This window comes from Gorilla gorilla, chromosome 9, assembly GCF_029281585.2.
Source record: "Gorilla gorilla gorilla isolate KB3781 chromosome 9, NHGRI_mGorGor1-v2.1_pri, whole genome shotgun sequence".
Classification (NCBI taxonomy): domain Eukaryota; kingdom Metazoa; phylum Chordata; class Mammalia; order Primates; family Hominidae; genus Gorilla; species Gorilla gorilla.
Genome location: NC_073233.2, coordinates 74,617,658 through 74,638,650, shown reverse-complemented (window position 1 = coordinate 74,638,650; position 20,993 = coordinate 74,617,658). Strand labels below are relative to the sequence as shown.

Here is a 20,993-nt window from a genome sequence, read left to right as displayed (position 1 = left end):
AGAGAGACTCCAAGGGAGAGGTTCCCAAACCTGGCCACATGTTTTACAGGATCACCCAGGGATGTTTTTTACAAATACAGGTTTCCAAGCCCCTCCCTAGACACAATAAGTTAGAATCTTTGTCCAGAACTCAGGATTTTTCAAAAGCTCCCCAAGTGATTCTTTTGAGCCAGCTCAGCACCAGTCTGAGGACCCCCTTGTGGCAGCCATAGCTTCCCAGGACCCCTTCTCATTTTCTCCTGGGCCTCTCTGTCTTTCTGGTTGGGTCTTCAGGCCGGCTGTGAAACACTCCTACCAGTGCGTCTATACATCAGAGAAGACAGAAGGTGTGGGTTATGGAGAATGTCATGTTTGGGGAAAATGTTCCTGGCACTCTGGTTTTGGATTCATGTAGCCTCTAGAACTGTCATGATGTCTATGTGTGTACAACATGTGCCACCCACCATGTTTGCACACATGACAACTGCCATCCAGGACTGTCACCATGCCTGTGTACATAGGACACATGCCTTCCAGGACTGTCACCATGCCTGTGTACATAGGACACATGCCACCCAGGACTGTCACCATGTCTGGCTGCACATAACTCGGGCCACCCAGCACTGTCACCATGTCTGTGCACACATCTGTGCGACCTCGTGCTCTCATTGGGTGTTTATCTCCACCACTAAACTGGGCTCTCCTGAAGAGGCAGCTCTGCATGGGATTTGCCTAGCACTATGTCTCCAGCCAGTAGGTGTCAAATAAACACTGAATGAATGAAGATGGGGAAGGGCAAGTGTAGGCTGCACGTGACAAACGCTGAAGCCCAGAGGAAGGGCGCCTGGTATATGTGCCCAGCAACGGGGCGTCTGGGGGCAGGGATGGCCTGGTGGAGGATGGCCCTGGTGGGCCAGAGGGCAGGGAAGGGGCTGGCACTGGAGGTGGTGATAAGCAAGTGGAAAGGATGGTAACAGCCCCTGTTTCACAGATGAGGGAGTGAATGAAAATGCCTCGCACGGTGCCTGGCTTTTCCTCTTTGAGGATTTCCTCGTTTCCAGATTTCTCTTTGTCTGTTTCTGAGCTGGGGCTCAAAGCCCACACATCCTGGAGAAGGACCTCCCAGAGTCACCCAGAGAGGGGTCGCCCTCGCTGTTCCTGCAAACCTCTGGGAAACAGGAGTTTGCATTGGGGGCCCCTCTCGTGGGTCCTGTGCATTGTTAGGTAACTTGGGGCCTGATGGGCGGGTCTTGAAGGCGCTGGCAGTGCCCTCCTCCGCCGCCCCGCAGGGCCTGGCCCTGCCCCTGCCGGCCACGCTCCGCCTCTCTCCCCTCCCCAACACTGTCCAACCTGTTTGTCTGGAGCCGCCTGTCTCCTCTCACCGCAGCCAGGCGTGCCCCCACTCTCTGTCTCAGGAGTTCGGGACACCCCGTAACTCTTTTTGCCACTCCTTGAAATTCCCACCATTCTTGAATCCCCTGACCCTGGACTCCAGCCTGAGGTTCCACTGGGGAACAGAAACTGGCCCCCTGCCGGCAGGGAGCATGGACTCTGGGCCCTGGGCTCTGTAACTAGCAGCTGGCAGCATGAATGGGAACGGAGTGAGCAGGGTGCACGGGAACGGCCTGCACGAGGCCGGTGAGTTTTACTATGAGGCTGTGGAAGGGGCCCACAACCCCGGGGGCCTCCTGCTTTCACCAGCTGCCTTCATCAACCCTGCTCACTATGCCAGCGTGCTGGAAGGACGCTTCAAACAGCTGCAAGGTGAGGCCTGGGGGCCTCCTGTGGGGACGACTGCACCTGGGCGAGAGGGACCTGGGTGTGGGGAGAGTGGTCGGAGCTCAGGACCTGGCACGGGACGCGGTGTGACTCCAGTGTTTGTGTTGGGAGACAACGTGATGCAGCTTAGAGGGGATAATTACAAGAGGCCGGAAAATACACAGATGTCAACGGAATGGGGAAAGGCTTGGACCTGCTGGCAGGGACCGTGTATGATGGCATGGGTGGGTGTGACTGCCGGGCCTTGGGGTGCTGCATGGAGCAAAGGCAACCAGCCATGGAGGGCGTGGGGGTGCCAGCACCCGGGGAGGTGCCAGCAGTGCCTCTGCGGTGGATCCAGATCTGGCGGTGGAGCGCTCGCCAGGACAGTTAGGGAAGGCGGAGGGGTGAGCCAGGCCCAGGGACCTGGAGATTGTGTTTTCCAGGCTTCTGAGCGTGTGTCTGAATGTGTACAAGGGGGCAGTGTGTGTGGAAGCAAAGGGAGTGTCTCAAAGGAGAGGATCTGTGCAAACAGGCCCAGGTGGATGTCTGCGCAGGTGTGTGTTCACTCTGGCACAAGCACTTAGGTGTGTTTTTGGGAATCACTGTTGTGTGTGTGTGTAAGGATCTAGGGATGCTGTGGGCGTCTTGTGACGTGACACTTGGTTTCTGGTGCTTGGCTTTGCCCATTTTCCTCCTAGTCGCCACTAATTCTGTGTCTTCTGCCTGTGTGCCAAAATGGCCTCACCCTAGGGTGCCCAGCAGTAGGGCAGTGCCCCTGAATCCAGCAATGACCTGTGACCCAGGCTCCTCCTGGCTCAGATGGGGCCTGTAGACCTGCCGGGAGGCCCCAAGGCACCTTGGTTTCACGGGTGCTGGGGAGCATGGGGCTGTCCCATGTTATTAGGACCCCAGGTTTGGTGCCGGTATAGTGGCTGGAGGTGAAAGACACGGAGCGACGTGGGTGTGTTGCTGTGTCTTATGGGTGAGGTGCTTAGGAATGTGAGATTAAGGGATGAGTCTTTCCAGTTTCTGAGATGCTGGTGCTGAGACGGAAGCAAAAGTGACTCTTCAGACCCCAGCCACTTGGGTTGGGTCCTTGCACAGGGCTGTCTGTGGGAAAGTGGCAGAAATCCTCATCACCAGAGCAGTTTCTGATGCTTTCACTTTGTCACTTAGAACGTTCTTAATTTTTATTTTCCTACGGAACCTAGTACTTACTTCCCCTCTTCAGTAGCTCCCCTCCCCTGTGGGCTGGGCAGCAGGGCATTGCCTAACTTTTTTTTGAGATTGGTACCTAACTCTGCCTGGCTTTCTTCCCCCCATGTTTCCTGGCCTCACTGTTTTCCCAGTTCCCAACTCTCAACATCTTGTTCTTCTGAGCAATGGGGTGTTTATGTCCTGGAACTGGATCCCCTTGCAGCCAGCTGAATGTACCGTCCCCAACCCCCAGAAGCAGAGGAGCCTGCCTTTTCTTTAAGTTATCCAAGGACAGTAAGCTGACTCAGGAGGCCTGCAGCCTCTATACCATCAAGTCCTAATGACCGCTTGGAAGAGCCACTGCAATAATTTTAGCCCACACCCTCTCCTTTGTCCGCAACCAAAAGAGAACAGCCATACCTCCCACCGGCCTGGGCAGCTCTTGCTCTCCTTCGGGCCAGATCACACCACTTTATAACAGCAGCTCACCAAGGAGCCATTTTGTGCCAGGCACCAACTAGTTGTTTTATATACCTTATCTCATTTAATCAACACAATGACCTGTTGAAGTAGAAAGTGATGTTCCCATTTTACAGATGAGACATTGGGGCTCTGATGGATGAAGTCACTTGACCAGCATTCCACTGCTTCCACGACTGCCCCATCCCAGCCCCTCCCTGCATGTCCCATGGTTTCTGAGGATGAAAGGTCTTCATCCTTTCTTCTCAAAGCCTATTTTCTTTTCTTTTTCTTTTCTTTTTTTTTTTGAGACGGAGTCTCGCTCTGTCGCCCAGGCTGGAGTGCAGTGGCACAATCTCGGCTCCCTGCAAGCTCCCCCTCCCAGGTTCACGTCATTCTGCCTCAGCCTCCCGAGTAGCTGGGACTACAGGCGCCCGCCACTACGCCCGGCTAATTTTTTATAATTTTAGTAGAGACGGGGTTTCACCATGTTAGCCAGGATGGTCTCGATCTCCTGACCTTGTGATCCACCCGCCTTGGCTTCCCAAAGTGCTGGGATTACAGGCGTGAGCCACCACACCCAACCTTCAAAGCCTATTTTCTGTCTTTCATCTTTCTTCTTTACCTTGCTTATGAGCTCATTGCAAGTTACGGGCTTTCCTCCCGGTCATCTTCCTTCCCTTCCTCCTCCTTAGAGGACCCCGCTTCCCATCTCTCAGGCTTCTCCATCCCCCACCCCTGCCAACTGGTGTTTAGAAGCAGGCATACTGAACTTGAGGGACAGAAATAAACCCATGTTGCCACCACAGATGAACGAGAAGCCGTGCAGAAGAAAACCTTCACCAAGTGGGTAAACTCGCACCTGGCCCGGGTCACGTGCCGGGTGGGGGACCTGTACAGCGACCTCCGGGACGGACGCAACCTGCTGAGGCTCCTCGAGGTGCTCTCTGGAGAGATACTGGTGAGCTGTGGTCATGAAGGGAAGTGGGGGGCCTCAGAAAAGTGTCCAAGGGGACCAGCTGGAAGAACAGCCCTCAGAGAGAGTGACAGCACAGGGCGGGAAGCAGTGGCTCCCTCTGCTCAGAGGATGGGTTCATTTCGAGTGCCTTTGCCACTTAGATTACATAGGAGCATTGCTTCATGGAGACAGGAACAGTGGCCCCATTGAAAACATTTCTTTTCCCACCTACTCTGGGTGCAATTAATTCCCTTGGGAATCTTAATCTGCCCAAGCCTCATCTGTAACCTCAGCTCTGGCTCCAGCCCTGGGGCTGTGCCTGTGTTCCTGAGGTAGGTCATGGGGAAGGTGTGCAAAGCTGGGCCCTGCGAAGGCTGGGGAAGAAGGTGGAAGCCCACAGTCCCGTGCCATTTTGCCCCCGTCCCTCCACAGCCAAAGCCTACAAAGGGCCGCATGCGAATCCACTGCCTGGAGAACGTGGACAAGGCACTGCAGTTCCTCAAGGAGCAGAAAGTGCACTTGGAAAACATGGGCTCCCATGACATTGTGGACGGAAACCACCGACTGACCCTTGGGCTGGTCTGGACCATCATCCTTCGATTCCAGGTACCCCAGCACACTGTCACACAGGGTGTGGTTCCTGCCCTGGCTCTGCACCGCAAGCCGTTCCTGCTGGCCCATGACACAACAAACACAAAGATGGAGGATCTAGAACCTTATGTAGCAGCTGCCATGGCGGTGCTATCCAAGCACCAGATCAGTGGACTCCCCTCCTTCAGCAGGGTAGAAACCAGCTTGGGTGAATGTCACACCCCTGTGGCAAATTCCCTGTGTTCTGGTCTGTGTATTGGTCATGTGCAATAGGACCAGGACCACAGGTTGGTCTACAAGGGACTGGAAGTTTTACCTACTGGTCCTTCACCACAAGGGATTTGGGAACTTCTAGAGGGTCTGGTCACTGGCACCAATCCTCTGCCATAAACTCTGCCTGCCTCCCCCAGTGGAACAGTCACCCTCCTCCTCCTCATGCCCCAGTGTCCTCATGCCATCACAGCATTCCTGATCACCCCCTTCCTTCCCGGGTTCTGTCGGCTTCACCTTGGAGAGCCAGCTTTTAGAGACCTTGGAGAGCCAGCTCTCAGAAAATGTTCACTCTTCCGCCTGCAGTTCCCCACCTGGAGGGACCAGCACCCTCTACTCAGACACACCCATTCTTCAGCATCTTACCCTAATCTGCTGCCTCAAATCCCTTGCACCCAGTGTTTTGTGGTCCATGGCTTAGGTTGAAAGGACCTCAGGCTATGCCTGTCCACCCCATTACCACAGTCTAAAGAGCAGTTTCTTGCCATTTATCTGAGCATCTCTGATAACACCAGGAGTTCCTGTCCAGGGAGTGAGGGCCCTGCTTGCTTCCTTCCTAGATCCAAGACATCAGTGTGGAGACAGAAGACAACAAGGAGAAGAAGTCAGCCAAGGATGCCCTGCTTCTGTGGTGCCAGATGAAGACTGCAGGGTGAGGACACCCTGGGCATGTGACACTGGAGGGTCAGTGACCCCCAGGCTGTGCTGGGCTCCAGGAACCATAAGCTGGTGACTGCCCTGGAGTCATAGACCAGGGCTTAGCCCTACTCACCATTTTCTGAATCTCTGTTTATAGTTATCCCAACGTCAATGTACACAACTTCACCACCAGCTGGAGAGATGGACTAGCTTTCAACGCCATCGTGCATAAACACCGGTGAGAAGATGGGGTTAGCAAACGCAGCAGAGCTGCTGGGTCGGCTAATGACCTGGGGTGCACACATGGAGACAGAGATGAGATGAGCTGCACAGCAGTCAGAAGGAAGGAATAGCACTCGGAGCAGAACCAGAACATGGGGGTGCAGGGCTGCGCAGAGCACTTGTGATGGGAAGCAGGGGAGGCGGTGTGGGGAGGGGCTGTGAGCAGCAGTGTGGGTTTGGGATGCCTACTTCTGGACAAAATTGGGTCGGTGACTTAGGGATAAAGATTGGTGTGGGTTTCCTCTTCCTCTTTAAGATCTCACATGTTTCTGATCCCTTCTGTCTTGCCTCCCCACCCAGGCCAGACCTGCTGGATTTTGAGTCTCTGAAGAAGTGTAATGCACACTATAATCTGCAGAATGCATTCAATCTGGCTGAAAAGGAACTGGGACTTACCAAGCTGCTGGATCCCGAAGGTGGGGCCAGAGCTATGTGAAAAAGAGGTGGTAGGGTAGAGACAGGAGGTGGACCAGTGGTTGCCAGGGCTTGCGGAGGGGGAAGACATGGAGTAACCACCAACTGATACAGGGGCTTCTTTGGTGGGGGAAGAGAATGTTGTGGAATTAGAAAGTGGTGATGGTTACACAACCTTGTAAATATACTGAAAAACACGTGGTTGCTCACACCCAGCACTTTGGGAGGCCAAGGCAGGAGGATCACTTGAGCCTAGGAGTTTGGTACCAGCCTGGGCAACATAGTGAGACCCCATGACTACCCCTCCCCCCAAAAAAAAAATATATATCTTTACACTGAAAACCACTGAATTATATACATTGAAAGGTTGAATTTTATGGTATGACAATCATTTCTCAGGTTTTTTTTTTTTTAACAAAAGACTGTAGGTAGGAAGAAAGGCAGCCCAGTGACAGAAAGAGCCCTGGACTGTGGGTTGTGTCCCAGGCAGAGCACAGAGGAGCTCTGTGACATACAGCCAGTGGCTAGCCTCTCTGTGGCTCAGTTTCCTCATGTCTTAAAAGAGAGAATTGGTCTCTAAGGGCTCCTCTAAAATTCTAGGATTCTAAATTAAGCTACACGTTGCTGGACACGGTGGTACCTGCCTATAGTCCTAGCTGCTAGTGAGGCTGAGGCGAGAGGATCACTTGAGCCCAGGAGTTCTAGGCTGCAGTGGGTTATGCTGATTGGGTATCCACACTAAGTTCAGCACTGGTGACCTCCTGGGAGGAGGGGACCAGCAGGTTACCTAAGGAGGACTGAACCAGTCCAGGTCAGAATGGAGCAGGTCAAAACTCCCACACTGATCAGTAGTGGGATCACACCTGTCAATAGCCACAGTACTCCAGCTTGGGCAACAGCGAGACCCGTCTCTATTTTTTTAAAACAAATTTTTAAGAAAAAAAATTAAGCTGCATGACCTTCCACTCTCACCCAGAACTGGCCTGTGGTCAGCTGACCTTGCTGATTGGTTCCTGTGGTTCTGGTCATAATGCCGATGAGATCGATGAGACGATGAGATCAGTAACAGCGACTGGGCTCTTTTATTTATTTATTTTTTTTGAGACAGAGTCTCACTCTGTTGCCCAGACTGGAGTGCAATGGCGCAATCTCGGCTCACTGCAACCTCCGCCTCCTGGGTTCAAGCAATTCTCCTGCCTCAGCCTCCTGAGTAGCTGGGACTACAGGCGCATCCCACCATGCCCGGCTAATTTTTGTATTTTTAGTAGAGATGGGGTTTCACCATGTTGGTCAGGCTGGTCTCTAACTCCTGACCTCGTGGTCCGCCCACCTCGGCCTCCCAATGCGCTGTGATAACAGGTGTGAGCCCCCGCGCCCGACTGCGATTAGGCTCTTATTTGGTACCTGGTTCTGCGCTTGATGTGCTTTAATCTTCACAACACTCCTTTGAAATCAGTACTGCTGTTATCCTTAGTTTATGGAAGAGAAGATGGGGGCCTATAATGGGTAAGCAACTTGCCCAGGTCCTCCGGCAGATGGAGCTGAGATTGGCGTTCAGGCAGCCTGGCTCCAGAGCCTGTTTCCTCCGCTGCCTCTGGGAAAGTGGAGACGAATCTTGGTGCAACCAGAACAGGGAGGAGAGAAAGGCTTGCCTGCTGGAGGTGCTCCTTAAGTTCACTGGGTGGATGTTCACTGGTCTTGGCCATTTTCTCCCTGTTTTTCATTCTACCTGTAGCCCTATCACCTGGGCCTTTTTACTGCAGAATGACAAGTGTCAGCGAGCTAGCAACAGACATAGGCTTCATGCAGTGCTCCTTGGAGAGCCTCTGGGCAGCATGGCTGTAATTCAGAACCTGGAAATAAAGCTAAGCATTCTGTAACTTTCCGAGATGACTTCAGTGGCTCCTGCCTGCCCGTGTGTTTCCAGAAATAGGCAAGAGGCTTCTGGTCTCATAGTCTTACCTTTAGGATAAAATCTGGCCTATTTAAGAGAACCCACAGATTTCAAGTTATGGTCAGCCTCAGTTGTGCGCTGGAAGCCAATTCAGCTTGAAAGACACTCCCCTCCTTGGGCCCACAGCTGAGCTTTAGGATTGAGGTTAGAAACGGCGTGATCACACCTGGAGATGGTGCTGAGAGCTGGCCTCTGTCCCCACTGAGCTGCAGGAATCACAGGGCCCATCGCTCTGAGCATCCTAGGTTCAGGAGGCTTAGTTCATACCTTCCGTCCCGCTGCCCCTCAATCCATTGACTTCTTAAGCATTATTCCAGCCTAAAAGTCCATGATCCATCCCCACATAGCAATGCTGTTTCTTTTCTTGCTTTTCTTCCCCAAACAACTGATTTTGGTCTCCACGGGGAACTCTGGGTAAAAGCTTCCTTGTGCTTCTGGGGTTTGTGCTCTGCTTGGAGGGCCCTTCTTGTTTCCAGGAGAAGGGGAAAAAAAGATGAGCTTTTTGGTGCCCTTTTCATTTGAATGGCTAAGTTGTCATTTTGCTCTAAAAGGAGATGGAGAGATGTCAGCCTTGGAGGACTGGGCAGGCCCAGGGTTTGGGGTAAGTGATGCAAGTTATGGATGAACTTCTGGGAGGCCTGACCCAAATGGTCCTCTCTTGCAGACGTGAATGTGGACCAGCCAGATGAGAAGTCAATCATTACCTATGTGGCTACTTACTACCATTACTTCTCCAAGATGAAGGCCCTGGCCGTGGAAGGCAAGAGAATTGGCAAGGTACTGTCCATGGGCAGTAGGCATAAAGGCCAGAGGAGGCCCGGCTGAAGGGTCTTACTCCCCTAGTGCAAGGGCAGGGTGGAGCTGCAGGACTGGGCCAGGGACCCTGTGGCTGGGACTGTCACGTCCCTGTCTTCTGCCTCCCAGGTGCTGGACCATGCCATGGAGGCAGAGCGCCTGGTGGAGAAATATGAGTCCCTGGCCTCGGAGCTGCTGCAGTGGATCGAGCAAACGATCGTGACCCTCAATGACCGGCAGCTGGCCAACTCCCTGAGCGGGGTCCAGAACCAGCTGCAGTCGTTCAACTCCTACCGCACCGTGGAGAAGCCGCCCAAGTAGGTGTCCCTGGGGCCCCACCCTTCCCTGAGCTGTGCTCCCACGAGAGGAAGCCTAAATTAGCACAGCCTTCAGGGAGGGAAATTTGGCAGTACATAAATGCAGTGGAGATTTCCCTCACCAGAAGCATCCAAACAACATAGTTGATACAAAATAAAATTTTTTAATGATTAGTCGTTTTTAAAAATCATGCTGTGGGCCGGGCATGGTGGCTCACGCCTGTAATCCCAGCACTTTGGGAGGCCAAGGCGGGCGGATCACCTAGACCAGTCTGGCCAACATGGTGAAACCCCATCTCTACTGAGGTCGGGAGTTCGAGACCAGCCTGGCCAACATGGTGAAACCCTTTCTCCACTAAAAATACAAAAAAATTAGCTGGGCATGGTGGCACACGCCTGTCATCCCAGCTACTCGGGAGGCTGAGGCAGGAGAACCACCTGAACCCGGGAGGCAGAGGTTGCAGTGAGCCAAGATCACGCCACTGCACTCCAGCCTGGGTGACAGAGCAAGACTCCGTCTCAAAAAACAAACAAACAAACAAACAAACAAACATGCTGTGGAAATGATTGCTATGATGTGTTGAGTCAGTGCGATCCATCAGATAAGATTACTGATCAGGTGTCATGGCAACCCAATCCTAGCATAGGATAGAGGGGACTGGACCTGACAGGCAGGTCACAACTGGCAACATGAGTGTGGCTGGTAACGTGAGAATTGCAGAGGTCCTTATCATTTCAGTATTTTAGCAATTAACTGTTCCAAGTATGTGATTGCTGTTAGGCAATTCTGTTCAGTACCTGCCAAAATGTCTGTGTTTATGCTGTCATGGAGTTCTTTTGGAGTTAATATATATCAGCTCTGAAACTAATATTAGTCCAGAAAACAATTGTTTCTATACATTCCAGGGAATGATTTAAGGTGTACCCTTTAACCTAGGAAGTTGTCTTCTGGACATTAAACAAAGATGTAGCTTCAAGGATGTTCATCAACACAACCACTAGAAAAGAAAAATAAGTCATGGGCAGCCACTGAAAATAATATTAAAGAAATGCATTTATTGACATGGAAAGATGTTCGTGAAAAATAAGTGGGGGAAATAGGTTACAAAAGAATTATTTCGGCTGGGCACCGTGGCTCATGCCTGTAATCCCAGCACTTTGGGAGACCGAGGCAGGTGGATCACTTGAGGTTAGGAGTTTGAGACCAGCCTGGCCAGCATGGTGAAACCCCGTCTCTACTAAAAATACATAAACTAGCCAGGTGTGGTGGTGCATGCCTGTAATCCCAGCTACTCGGGACGCTGAGGCAAGAGATTGGCTTGAACCCGGGAGGCAGAGGTTGCAGTGAACCCAGATCACACCACTGCACTCCAGCCTGGGTGACAAAGCAAGACTCTGTCTCAAAATAAAATAAAATGATGTTCTTTTGGTTAGCCCATATTTTCTGGCTTCCACATAAAAAGTTTACATTGCTTTTGTAAGAAGAAAAGCAACACAGGACACCCATTTGGAAGAGTAAAGAGTCCTTGTGACCCTCGTGGGCTTTAATTCTGACCCCAACCCGGCCTCCTGCCTCAGGTTTACCGAGAAAGGGAACTTGGAAGTGCTGCTCTTCACCATCCAGAGCAAGCTTCGGGCCAACAACCAGAAGGTCTACACGCCCCGCGAGGGCCGGCTCATCTCGGACATCAACAAGGTCCGTGGCTGCCCACAGGCCACCCACCCTCAGGGCAGCCCCTGGCCCAGATGCCTTGCACACATCCCCAAACCCGGGGCCATGTCGACCTTCACCAAGTTCTACTATCTGCTGCCCCAACTGGAAACTCGAGCACTCTGCCCAGCTGCCCACACTGTGCCAGATGTGATTCTCCCATCCTCTCAGGCACACGGCTCCCTGTCCCTTTGTCTGACTCTCCATACGAGGTCACGTAAGGAAATTATGCCCCAAGTTCCTCAGCTTATTAAACCTGTCCCCAACTCACTATCCCTTCTTTTATTTTTTTCACAATATTGTAAGATTACTAAAAGTAAAAATAAGGTTCGCACACAGTCCTGCCAACACAAAGGAATCAGATGGTTTCCACTGTTCCTGCTCCCTCCAGTCCTTTTCCAGAAGCTTCTACATGGCTTCACAGACTCCCAGCGCTGCCCTGTTTCCTGTTTCCACGCCCAGGCGTCTCACCCACTGCATTCCACGGATCCACCAGACCAAGCTTCCATGGGACTTACCATGTGCCTCCAGCCCTACTGAGCCCTCCCCGCCCTGTCCCTTCCACTAACCCTGTCCTCACCCCATAGGCTTGGGAGCGGCTGGAGAAGGCGGAGCACGAGCGTGAGCTGGCCCTGCGCACCGAGCTCATCCGCCAGGAGAAGCTGGAGCAGCTGGCCGCCCGCTTCGACCGCAAGGCTGCTATGCGGGAGACCTGGCTCAGCGAGAACCAGCGCCTCGTGTCCCAGGTAGGACTTGAGGCTCCTAGGATGCTTAGGCTGGTCAGAACTGGGAGAGAGACGGGGTGGATAAGAAGCCCCGCGGGGTGGAGAGACAATGAAACACAAAATCCGTCACCTGGGTAAAAAGGCCTAGAGGTCTGGGAGCCAGGGGCCAGAGGCTGGGACAGGAGAGAGGGTTGGTGAGACAGGATGGGGGTGGGATAGAGAGGGAACTTAGAGCCACCGCATGGAGCTGGGATCTTGCAGGCCAAGTGCCCTGCAGGACAGAGGAGCAGGCAGAGGCACTGTCCCTTGGTCCCCACACCTCCTCTCCCTGCCCCCGACACAGGACAACTTTGGGCTGGAGCTGGCAGCTGTCGAGGCAGCAGTACGGAAGCACGAAGCCATTGAGACAGACATCGTGGCCTACAGCGGCCGGGTGCAGGCGGTGGACGCTGTGGCTGCAGAGCTGGCCGCTGAGCGCTACCACGACATCAAGCGCATCGCCGCTCGGCAGCACAACGTGGCACGGCTCTGGGACTTCTTGCGGCAGATGGTGGCCGCCCGGCGGGAGCGGCTCCTCCTCAACCTGGAGCTGCAGAAGGTGTTCCAGGACCTGCTCTACCTCATGGACTGGATGGAAGAGATGAAGGTACCAGTGAGGCGTGCTGGGTGGGGTAAGAGTGATCAAGAGTCGAGGGGGCCCCACAGTGGGTGCGTCCGCCCGTCTGCTCGGCTGATCTCTGTGGAGTGTGAACCAGCACAGGGCCCTGTCCCCAGTTGCAGGGAACAAAGTAAACAGGGCCCTGTCCACATGGGGTTCGTGTTCTAGATGGAGGAGGCTGATGACAAAACCCACGGACCTTTCCGTAAACAAAAGAGCAGGGGCCATAAAACCACTGATGAAACTGGAACAGGGTGGTGTGAGGGGCTGGTCAGACAAGGCCTCTGAGAAAATGCCATTTAAGCCGAGACCAGAATAGTGCCAAGAGCCAGCACAGAGAGCTCTCAGGAGAGAACGTTCCGGGCAGAAGGAACAGCCGGCACAGGCCCTCGGCCTGGATCAGCATGGTGTGTTCAGGATCAGAAGGAAGGCTGGTGGGCTGTGAGCATGAGGAGTGGGGGCCGTGGACTGAGATTTGGGAGGGCACGGCCAGCCCACTAGGGCCTTACAGGCCTGGTCAGGGAATTTGGATTTTATTCAAAGTAACATGGATCCTTTAAAGTGATTTGAAGGGGCCAGGCGCAGTGGCTCACACCTGTAATCCCAGCTCTTTGGGAGGCCAAGGCAGGCAGATCACTTGAGGTCAGGAGTTCAAGACCAGCCTGGCCAACATGGTGAAACCCCGTGTCTATAAAAATACAGAAATTAACCAGGTGCGGTGGTAGCGCATGCCTGTAGTCCCAGCTACTCAGGAGGCTGAGACAGCAAAATCGCTTGAACCCAGGAGGCGGAGGTTGCAGTGAGCCGAGATTGCACCACTGCACTCCAGCCTAGGTGATAGAGCAAGACTCAGTCAAAAAAAAAAAAAAAAAAGCAGATAGGCAAGGTGGCTCACGCCTGTAATCCTAAGACTTTGGGAGGCCGAGGCGGGCGGATCACCTGAGGTCAGGAGTCTAAGACCAGCCTGGCCAACATGGCGAAACCCCATCTCTATTAAAAATACAAAAATTAGCTGCGTGTGGTGGCACACGCCTGTAATCCCAGCTAGTCAGGAGGCTGAGGAAGGAGAATCGCTTGGACCTGGGAGGTGGAGGTTGCAGTGAACTGAGATTGTGCTACTGCACTCCAGCCTGCACTACAGGAGCGAGACTCCATCTCAAAATAAATAAATAAATAAATAAATAAATAAAGTGATTAGAAGGTTTTGAGAGGGGGAGAGATTTGATTGTACCTTACGTTTGTAAAAAAGTAACTTTGGCTACTCTGAAGAAGGCCTGTGGGCAGGCAGCATGACAGTGAGACCTGTTCGAGGTTGCTGCCGTCTTCCAGGCAGGCAGCAGCCAGGAGGGTGGATTGGGGAGAGATGTGGAAGGAAGGCTGCTGGGTGCTGGGGCGGAGCGGTGGCGGCAGGAGGGTGTCGATGATTCTGAGGCTGAGAAGATTAGTCACAGCAAAGCTTCCAAGAGCAAGAGTTAGTTAGAACATTGTTCCACAGCAGGGGAGTTCAGGATAAGGAGGTCGGGGTGCCAGGGCAGAACTGGGGTATCTCAAGTGTGTGTGAGCAAGCAGGTTTCTCACCTGGGTGCAACACCCGGGGCCGTGGAGAAGTTGGAAGAAAAATGCAGCCAGGTTAGCGCATGCGTGCTCAGGCGGGCATGTGCACTCCATGTGTGCCTGGCAGGGCCGGCTGCAGTCTCAGGACCTGGGCAAGCACCTAGCAGGAGTGGAGGACCTGCTGCAGCTGCACGAGCTGGTGGAGGCAGACATCGCCGTGCAGGCCGAGAGGGTGCGGGCCGTCAGTGCCTCTGCCCTGCGCTTCTGCAACCCAGGGAAAGGTGAGAAGTCAGCGAAGGCACTGGAGAGGGAGGGGCTGGGAAGGAGCACATCAAGAGCCGAGGTGGAAGGGTTGGGAAACCTGGGGACGGGAAAGATGGTGGCCAAACGATGGTGACTGAGCTAAAGCCAGGGAGGGAAGTCCAAGAGAGTGTGGTGGCAGGGAGCAGCCGGAGGGCTGGGTTAAGGCTCTGACCCTCTCCTGTGACTTTCTCAGAGTATAGACCTTGCGACCCGCAGCTAGTGTCGGAGCGGGTGGCCAAGCTAGAGCAGAGCTATGAGGCGCTGTGTGAGTTGGCAGCGGCGCGGCGGGCCCGGCTGGAGGAATCACGGCGGCTCTGGCATTTCCTCTGGGAGGTGGGCGAAGCTGAGGCCTGGGTGCGGGAGCAGCAGCACCTCCTGGCCTCAGCCGACACGGGCCGAGACCTGACCGGTGCCCTCCGCCTGCTCAACAAGCACACAGCCCTGTGCGGCGAGATGAGCGGCCGGCTGGGGCCCCTGAAGCTCACTCTGGAGCAGGGCCAGCAGTTGGTGGCCGAGGGTCACCCTGGGGCAAGCCAGGCCTCTGCCCGTGCAGCTGAGCTCCAAGCCCAGTGGGAGCGGCTAGAGGCCCTGGCTGAGGAGCGTGCCCAGCGGCTGGCCCAAGCCGCCAGCCTCTACCAGTTCCAGGCCGATGCAAACGACATGGAGGCCTGGTTGGTTGACGCACTGCGCCTGGTGTCCAGCCCCGAGCTGGGGCACGACGAGTTCTCCACGCAGGCTCTAGCCAGGCAGCATCGGGCCCTGGAGGAGGAGATCCGAAGCCACCGGCCAACCCTGGACGCCTTGAGGGAACAGGCAGCAGCCCTGCCCCCCGCACTGAGCCGCACGCCTGAGGTGCAGGGCCGGGTGCCCACCCTGGAGCGGCACTACGAGGAGCTGCAGGCCCGGGCAGGCGAGCGAGCGCGGGCCTTGGAGGCAGCCCTGGCGCTCTACACCATGCTCAGCGAGGCTGGGGCCTGTGGGCTCTGGGTGGAGGAGAAGGAGCAGTGGCTCAACGGGCTGGCCCTGCCTGAACGCCTGGAGGACCTGGAGGTCGTGCAGCAGAGGTAGGCCCCTCAGGCTCCTAGTGGGACCAGCCTTGGGAGGTGGGGGTGGGGGGGCCAGGATGTGGGTGGTGAGTCCCTCCATAAACTGCCTGCCTCACCCCTTTGAGTCTTAATGGTTGTCCATTTCTAGTTTTAACAAAAAATGTTAACCATACTCACAAGTAGAGACATTTCACCACAAACCCCTCTACACCCGTCACCCAGATTCAGTCATTGCCAACATCTTGCTCTATTTGGTTCTCTGCCCTTTTAAAAAGCAAATCCCCAAGATTAGCACGTCCCTCCTACCTTCTTCAGGGTGTGCCCTTTAAGAAATACAAGGAAGCGGCCAGGCACGGTGGCTCACACCTGTAATCCCAGCACTTTGGGAGGCCGAGGCGGGCGGATCACGAGGTCAGGAGATCGAGACCATCCTGGCTAACATGGTGAAACGCTGTCTCAACTAAAAATACAAAAAAGTAGCCGGGCACGGTGGGGGGCGCCTGTAGTCCCAGCTACTCGGGAGGCTGAGGCAGGAGACTGGCGTGAACCTGGGAGGCGGAGCTTGCAGTGAGCCGAGATTGCGCCACTGCACTCCAGCCTTGGCGACAGAGTGAGACTGTCTCAAAAAAAAAAAAGAAAAGAAATACGAGGAAGCATTCTTACCTACAATATATTATTTTCAAATTGTCTGTGTGGACTTAAAATAGCTGAGGCTTTGAAGTTATAAACCTTTTAGAGACACTAAAATAGTTTTATTTACAGAATAAATCTTCAAATCATTTATTCAATAATCTTAAAAATTTTTTTTATAGAACCACAATACCATTATCACATAGAACAAAATTAGGAATTTCTTTTTTTTTTGAGATGGAGTCTCGCTCTGTCACCCAGGCTGGAGTGCAGTGGTGCGATCTCGGCTCACTGCACGCTCCGCCTCCCGGGTTCCAGCGATTCTTCTGCCTCAGCCTCCCAAGTAGCTGGGACTACAGGCACCCACCACCACGCCCAGCTAATTTTTTGTATTTTTTTGTTAGTAGAGACGGGGTTTCACCATGTTAGCCAGGATGGTCTTGATCTCCTGACCTCGTGATCCACCCGTCTTGGCCTCCCAAAGTACTGGGATTACAGGCGTGAGCCACTGTGCCGGGTCAGGAATTTCTTGATATGATCTATGATCAATGTGTAATCAAATTTCCTGGTGTTTAAAAAAATGTAATTAGGTCAGGCCTGGTGGCTCACACCTGTAATCCCAGCACTTTGGGAGGCCAAGGCAGGAGTATCACTTGATTCCAAGAGTTCATAACCAGCCTGGGCAACATAGTGAGACTCCACCTCTACAAAATTTTTTTTTAATTAGCCAGGCATGGTGGCAGGCGCCTGTAGTCCCAGCTACTGGGGAGGCTGAGGCAGGAGGATTGCTTGAGCCCAGAGGTCGAGGCTGCAGTGAGCTGAGATCGTGCCACTGCACTCCAACCTGGGTGACAGAGTAAGACCCTGTCTCAAAAAAATAAATAAATAAAAATAAAAATGTAATTAAAGATTTTTTTTAGTTTTCAAGGTATCCTAATGTAGAGGTTAACCACACCTGGCAGAGACGAGGTTTCACTGTGTTAGCCAGGATGGTCTCGATCTCCTGACCTCGTGATCCACCCATCTTGGCCTCCCAAAGTGCTGGGATTACAGGCGTGAGCCACCGTGCCTGGTCTGTAAATAAAGTTTTATTGGAACAGAGCTACACTTGCCCTTTTGCGTATTGCCCGTGGCTGCTTTCAGGCTGCAGCAGCAGGGCTAAATAGTTGCCGTGGCAGCTGCATGGCTCACGAAGCCTATAATATTTACCATCAAGCCCTTCACAGAAAACATTTGCAGACCCTGCCCTATTAGAACATAAAATGTCGGCCAGGCAAGGTGGCTCACGCCTGTAATCCCAGCACTTTGGGAGGCCAAGGCGGGTGGATCATGAGGTCAGGAGTTCAAGACCAGCCTGGCCAAGACAGTGAAACACCCGTCTCTACTAAAAATACAAAAATTAGCTAGGCTTGGTGGCGGGCGCCTGTAATCCCAAGCTACTCGGGAAGCTGAGGCAGAGAATTGCTTGAACCCAGGAGGCGGAGGTTGCAGTGAGTCGAGATTGCACCACTACACTCCAGCCTGGGTGACAGAGCGAGACTCCATCTCAAAAACAAAAACAAAACATAAAATGTCCCTGGAAGAAGTTATCCTTCACATTTTCATCACTCAGACAAATATTTTTGGTTATTACTTCATTTTCTAACACATATTAGTGGGATGAGACCCAGATAGGCAGCTAAGGGGGAAGTCCCAGGAGGCTGAGCAGCTCTGATAAAGGGTTGGCCCCATGCCAGGGTCTAGTTTGACTTGTGTGTCTGTTCCTGACCTTTACCTTTCACCATCTTTTGAGCATTTCTAGCGATGACAGTTATTCTGCTTGTTTTGGGGGAGTTGTGGATTCCTTCCTTGACGCACAAATACTATGAACCTCATAGGAGGCAGAGAGACTCCTGCAGATAAGCCTCCTGGTGAAGGAGACACCCTCCTGGGTGTTTAAGAGAGGTGGACTTAGGTGGACTGGGCACATCGCTGCCTCCCACAGTTCACGCCTGGCTCTTCCACCCTCTCAGGTTCGAGACCCTGGAGCCTGAAATGAACACCCTTGCAGCACAAATCACCGCAGTGAATGACATTGCCGAGCAGTTACTGAAGGCCAACCCCCCAGGCAAGGACCGCATTGTCAACACCCAGGAGCAGCTCAACCACAGGTGGGTTTGGGAGGGCAGGACCGGGAAACTGACAGAAAAATGAAGCAATGGGGATGGCAGTGAGAGGCAGGTTTTGTAGGGCCTGGAAGGGTGGCTACAAAGGAGGAAGCAAACCAGTCTGGAATATGTTGGGGAAGGAAAAAGGATGAAAGAGATGAGAGAGGGAGTCAAGGTAGTCTGAAGCGGCTGCTGGCCAGAAAGGGAGGAGTGAAGGGGAGCTACCAAGAGAGAGAGAAGCAGGGAAGAAGCTTCCAAACAGGCCTGGCCAGGGCAGGAAGCTGAACCTTCCCCCTGCTCTCAGGTGGCAGCAGTTTCGGTCCCTGGCAGATGGCAAGAAGGCAGCTCTCACCTCAGCCCTGAGCATCCAGAACTACCACTTAGAGTGCACGGAGACCCAGGCCTGGATGAGAGAGAAGACCAAAGTCATCGAGTCCACCCAGGGCCTAGGCAACGATCTGGCTGGGGTGCTGGCCCTGCAGCGCAAGCTGGCCGGCACAGAGCGGGACCTGGAGGCCATCGCCGCCCGGGTGGGCGAACTGACTCGAGAGGCAAATGCCCTGGCTGCCGGCCATCCCGCTCAGGCAGCGGCCATCAACGCCCGGCTGAGAGAGGTGCAGACCGGCTGGGAGGACCTCAGGGCCACCATGCGGCGTCGAGAAGAGTCGCTGGGGGAGGCGCGGCGGCTGCAGGACTTCCTGCGCAGCTTGGATGACTTCCAGGCCTGGCTAGGCCGCACTCAGACTGCTGTGGCCTCTGAAGAAGGGCCGGCCACCCTGCCTGAGGCAGAGGCCCTCCTGGCCCAACACGCAGCCCTGCGGGGAGAGGTGGAGCGGGCCCAGAGCGAGTATAGCCGGCTGCGAGCCCTGGGCGAGGAGGTGACCCGGGACCAGGCTGACCCCCAGTGCCTCTTCCTACGACAGCGACTGGAGGCCCTGGGAACTGGCTGGGAGGAGCTGGGCCGAATGTGGGAGAGCCGGCAAGGTCGCCTGGCCCAGGCCCACGGCTTCCAGGGATTCCTGCGGGATGCTCGTCAGGCTGAGGGCGTGCTCAGCAGCCAGGTGAAAGTCCAGGGCAAAGTCCCAAGCAGGAGGAAGAGCAAAGTAGGGACCCGGGGAAATGTGAAGGAGCAGGATGGGCAGGAAGGACATGCTAGCAAAATGGGGCAGCGCAGTGGTTCACACCTGAAATCCCAGCACTTTGGGAGGCCAAAGTAGGAGGATCACTTGAGGCTGAGAATATCCAGACCAACCTGGGCAACATGGCAAGACCTTGTCTCTACAAAAAAAATTTTTTAAGAAAATAGAAGAATTTTTTAAAAAGAAAAATGGGAGCCAGACAGGATGGCTCACACTTGTACTCCCAGTACTTTGGGAGGCCGAGGCAGGAGAATAACTTGAGCTCAGGAGTTTGAGACCAGCCTGGGCAACATAGTGAGACCCCCATCTCTATGAAAAAAAAAAAATTAGCTGGACATGGTGGTGCGTGCCTGTAGTTCCAGCTACTGGGGAGGCTGAGGCTGGTGGATCACTTGAGCCAGGAGTTTGAGGCTGCAGTGAGCTATGATATGCCACTGCAATCCAACCTGGGCCACAGAACGAAACCCTGTCTCAAAAAAAGGAAAAAGAGAAAGAAAAATGAGAATGAAAAAGATGTGAATATAATTTACTAAAACTGACTAGAAGAAATAGAAAACCCAGTTTGTCATGTAACTGTTAAATGGAATCAGGAGCTAGAAGTGAGATAGAACAGGATTTGGGCTGGGGAATGGAAGGTCCTTCCCACCCAGCTTCCCTGTGACTTTCTGAGGCTCCCACGCTGGCTGGCAGCCTCCCTGTCTTCAGAGCTCTCTGGGCTACCCTCCCTGTCCGCTTGTTGGTCCCTACCTCTCAGATTTGCCCCTGAGTGGGTCCCTCCTAGGGGGGTGAATTGTGCTGGGGAAAATGAGCTGAATGTCATCCCTCCCACACAGGAATATGTTCTGTCTCACACGGAGATGCCGGGGACACTCCAGGCTGCTGATGCTGCCATTAAAAAACTGGAGGACTTCATGAGCACCATGGACGCCAATGGGGAACGGATCCACGGGCTCCTGGAGGCTGGCCGCCAGCTGGTATCTGAAGGCAACATCCACGCCGACAAGATTCGAGAAAAGGCAGACTCCATCGAGAGGAGGTCTGATGAGGACAGTCCATGAATTAGGGTTCCCAGGGGGGAATCGGAGAAACAGGGTGACTTCAAAGATAAACGTGGCACAGGAAACCCACAGATGGGGCAGGAGCTGACAGAGAAGTAGAGGGGAAGAACCAAGTGGTTGGAGAGGGCTGGGAGATTCCACCCCCAACAAGGGCCAAAAGGAAGTCAGGATTCCTGGGTAGCCTCATTGTGCTCCCGGAAGGCGTTATTCCCCTGGAAGAAATGGAGGCCCCTAGGTTAGCCAAAGGGTCACAATCCTTTCACAGCAAATTCTAGAGTTTCACAAGAGGGTGTCGTTCCAGGCACAAGAAGAATCAAGACGCAGCGCAGCAGTTTCTGGGCCGTCTTCGGGACAACCGGGAGCAGCAGCATTTCCTGCAAGATTGTCACGAGGTGAGGCTCCCTGG

At 53.8% G+C, this 20,993-nt stretch overlaps 1 protein-coding gene across 5 annotated transcripts in view; it reads left to right on the top strand.

The window, feature by feature from the left end:
- Positions 1-20,993, top strand: part of SPTBN2 (spectrin beta, non-erythrocytic 2) — a 43,863-nt gene that overhangs the window by 9,140 nt on the left and 13,730 nt on the right. For 4 of the 5 annotated variants that reach the window (XM_019037283.3, XM_004051612.4, XM_019037285.4 and 1 more), the window contains 16 exons: positions 4,206-4,357; positions 4,787-4,960; positions 5,776-5,867; positions 6,012-6,092; positions 6,437-6,552; positions 9,169-9,281; positions 9,429-9,616; positions 11,195-11,312; positions 11,915-12,073; positions 12,396-12,698; positions 14,392-14,545; positions 14,761-15,631; positions 18,256-18,393; positions 18,695-19,451; positions 20,363-20,565; positions 20,889-20,979. In XM_019037283.3, coding sequence (XP_018892828.2) covers positions 4,206-4,357; positions 4,787-4,960; positions 5,776-5,867; positions 6,012-6,092; positions 6,437-6,552; positions 9,169-9,281; positions 9,429-9,616; positions 11,195-11,312; positions 11,915-12,073; positions 12,396-12,698; positions 14,392-14,545; positions 14,761-15,631; positions 18,256-18,393; positions 18,695-19,451; positions 20,363-20,565; positions 20,889-20,979 — 3,710 coding nt within the window. Of the gene's footprint in view, positions 1-1,341; positions 1,744-4,205; positions 4,358-4,786; positions 4,961-5,775; positions 5,868-6,011; positions 6,093-6,436; positions 6,553-9,168; positions 9,282-9,428; positions 9,617-11,194; positions 11,313-11,914; positions 12,074-12,395; positions 12,699-14,391; positions 14,546-14,760; positions 15,632-18,255; positions 18,394-18,694; positions 19,452-20,362; positions 20,566-20,888; positions 20,980-20,993 lie in introns of those variants that run through there. The other variant, XM_019037282.4, reaches the window with a different exon arrangement.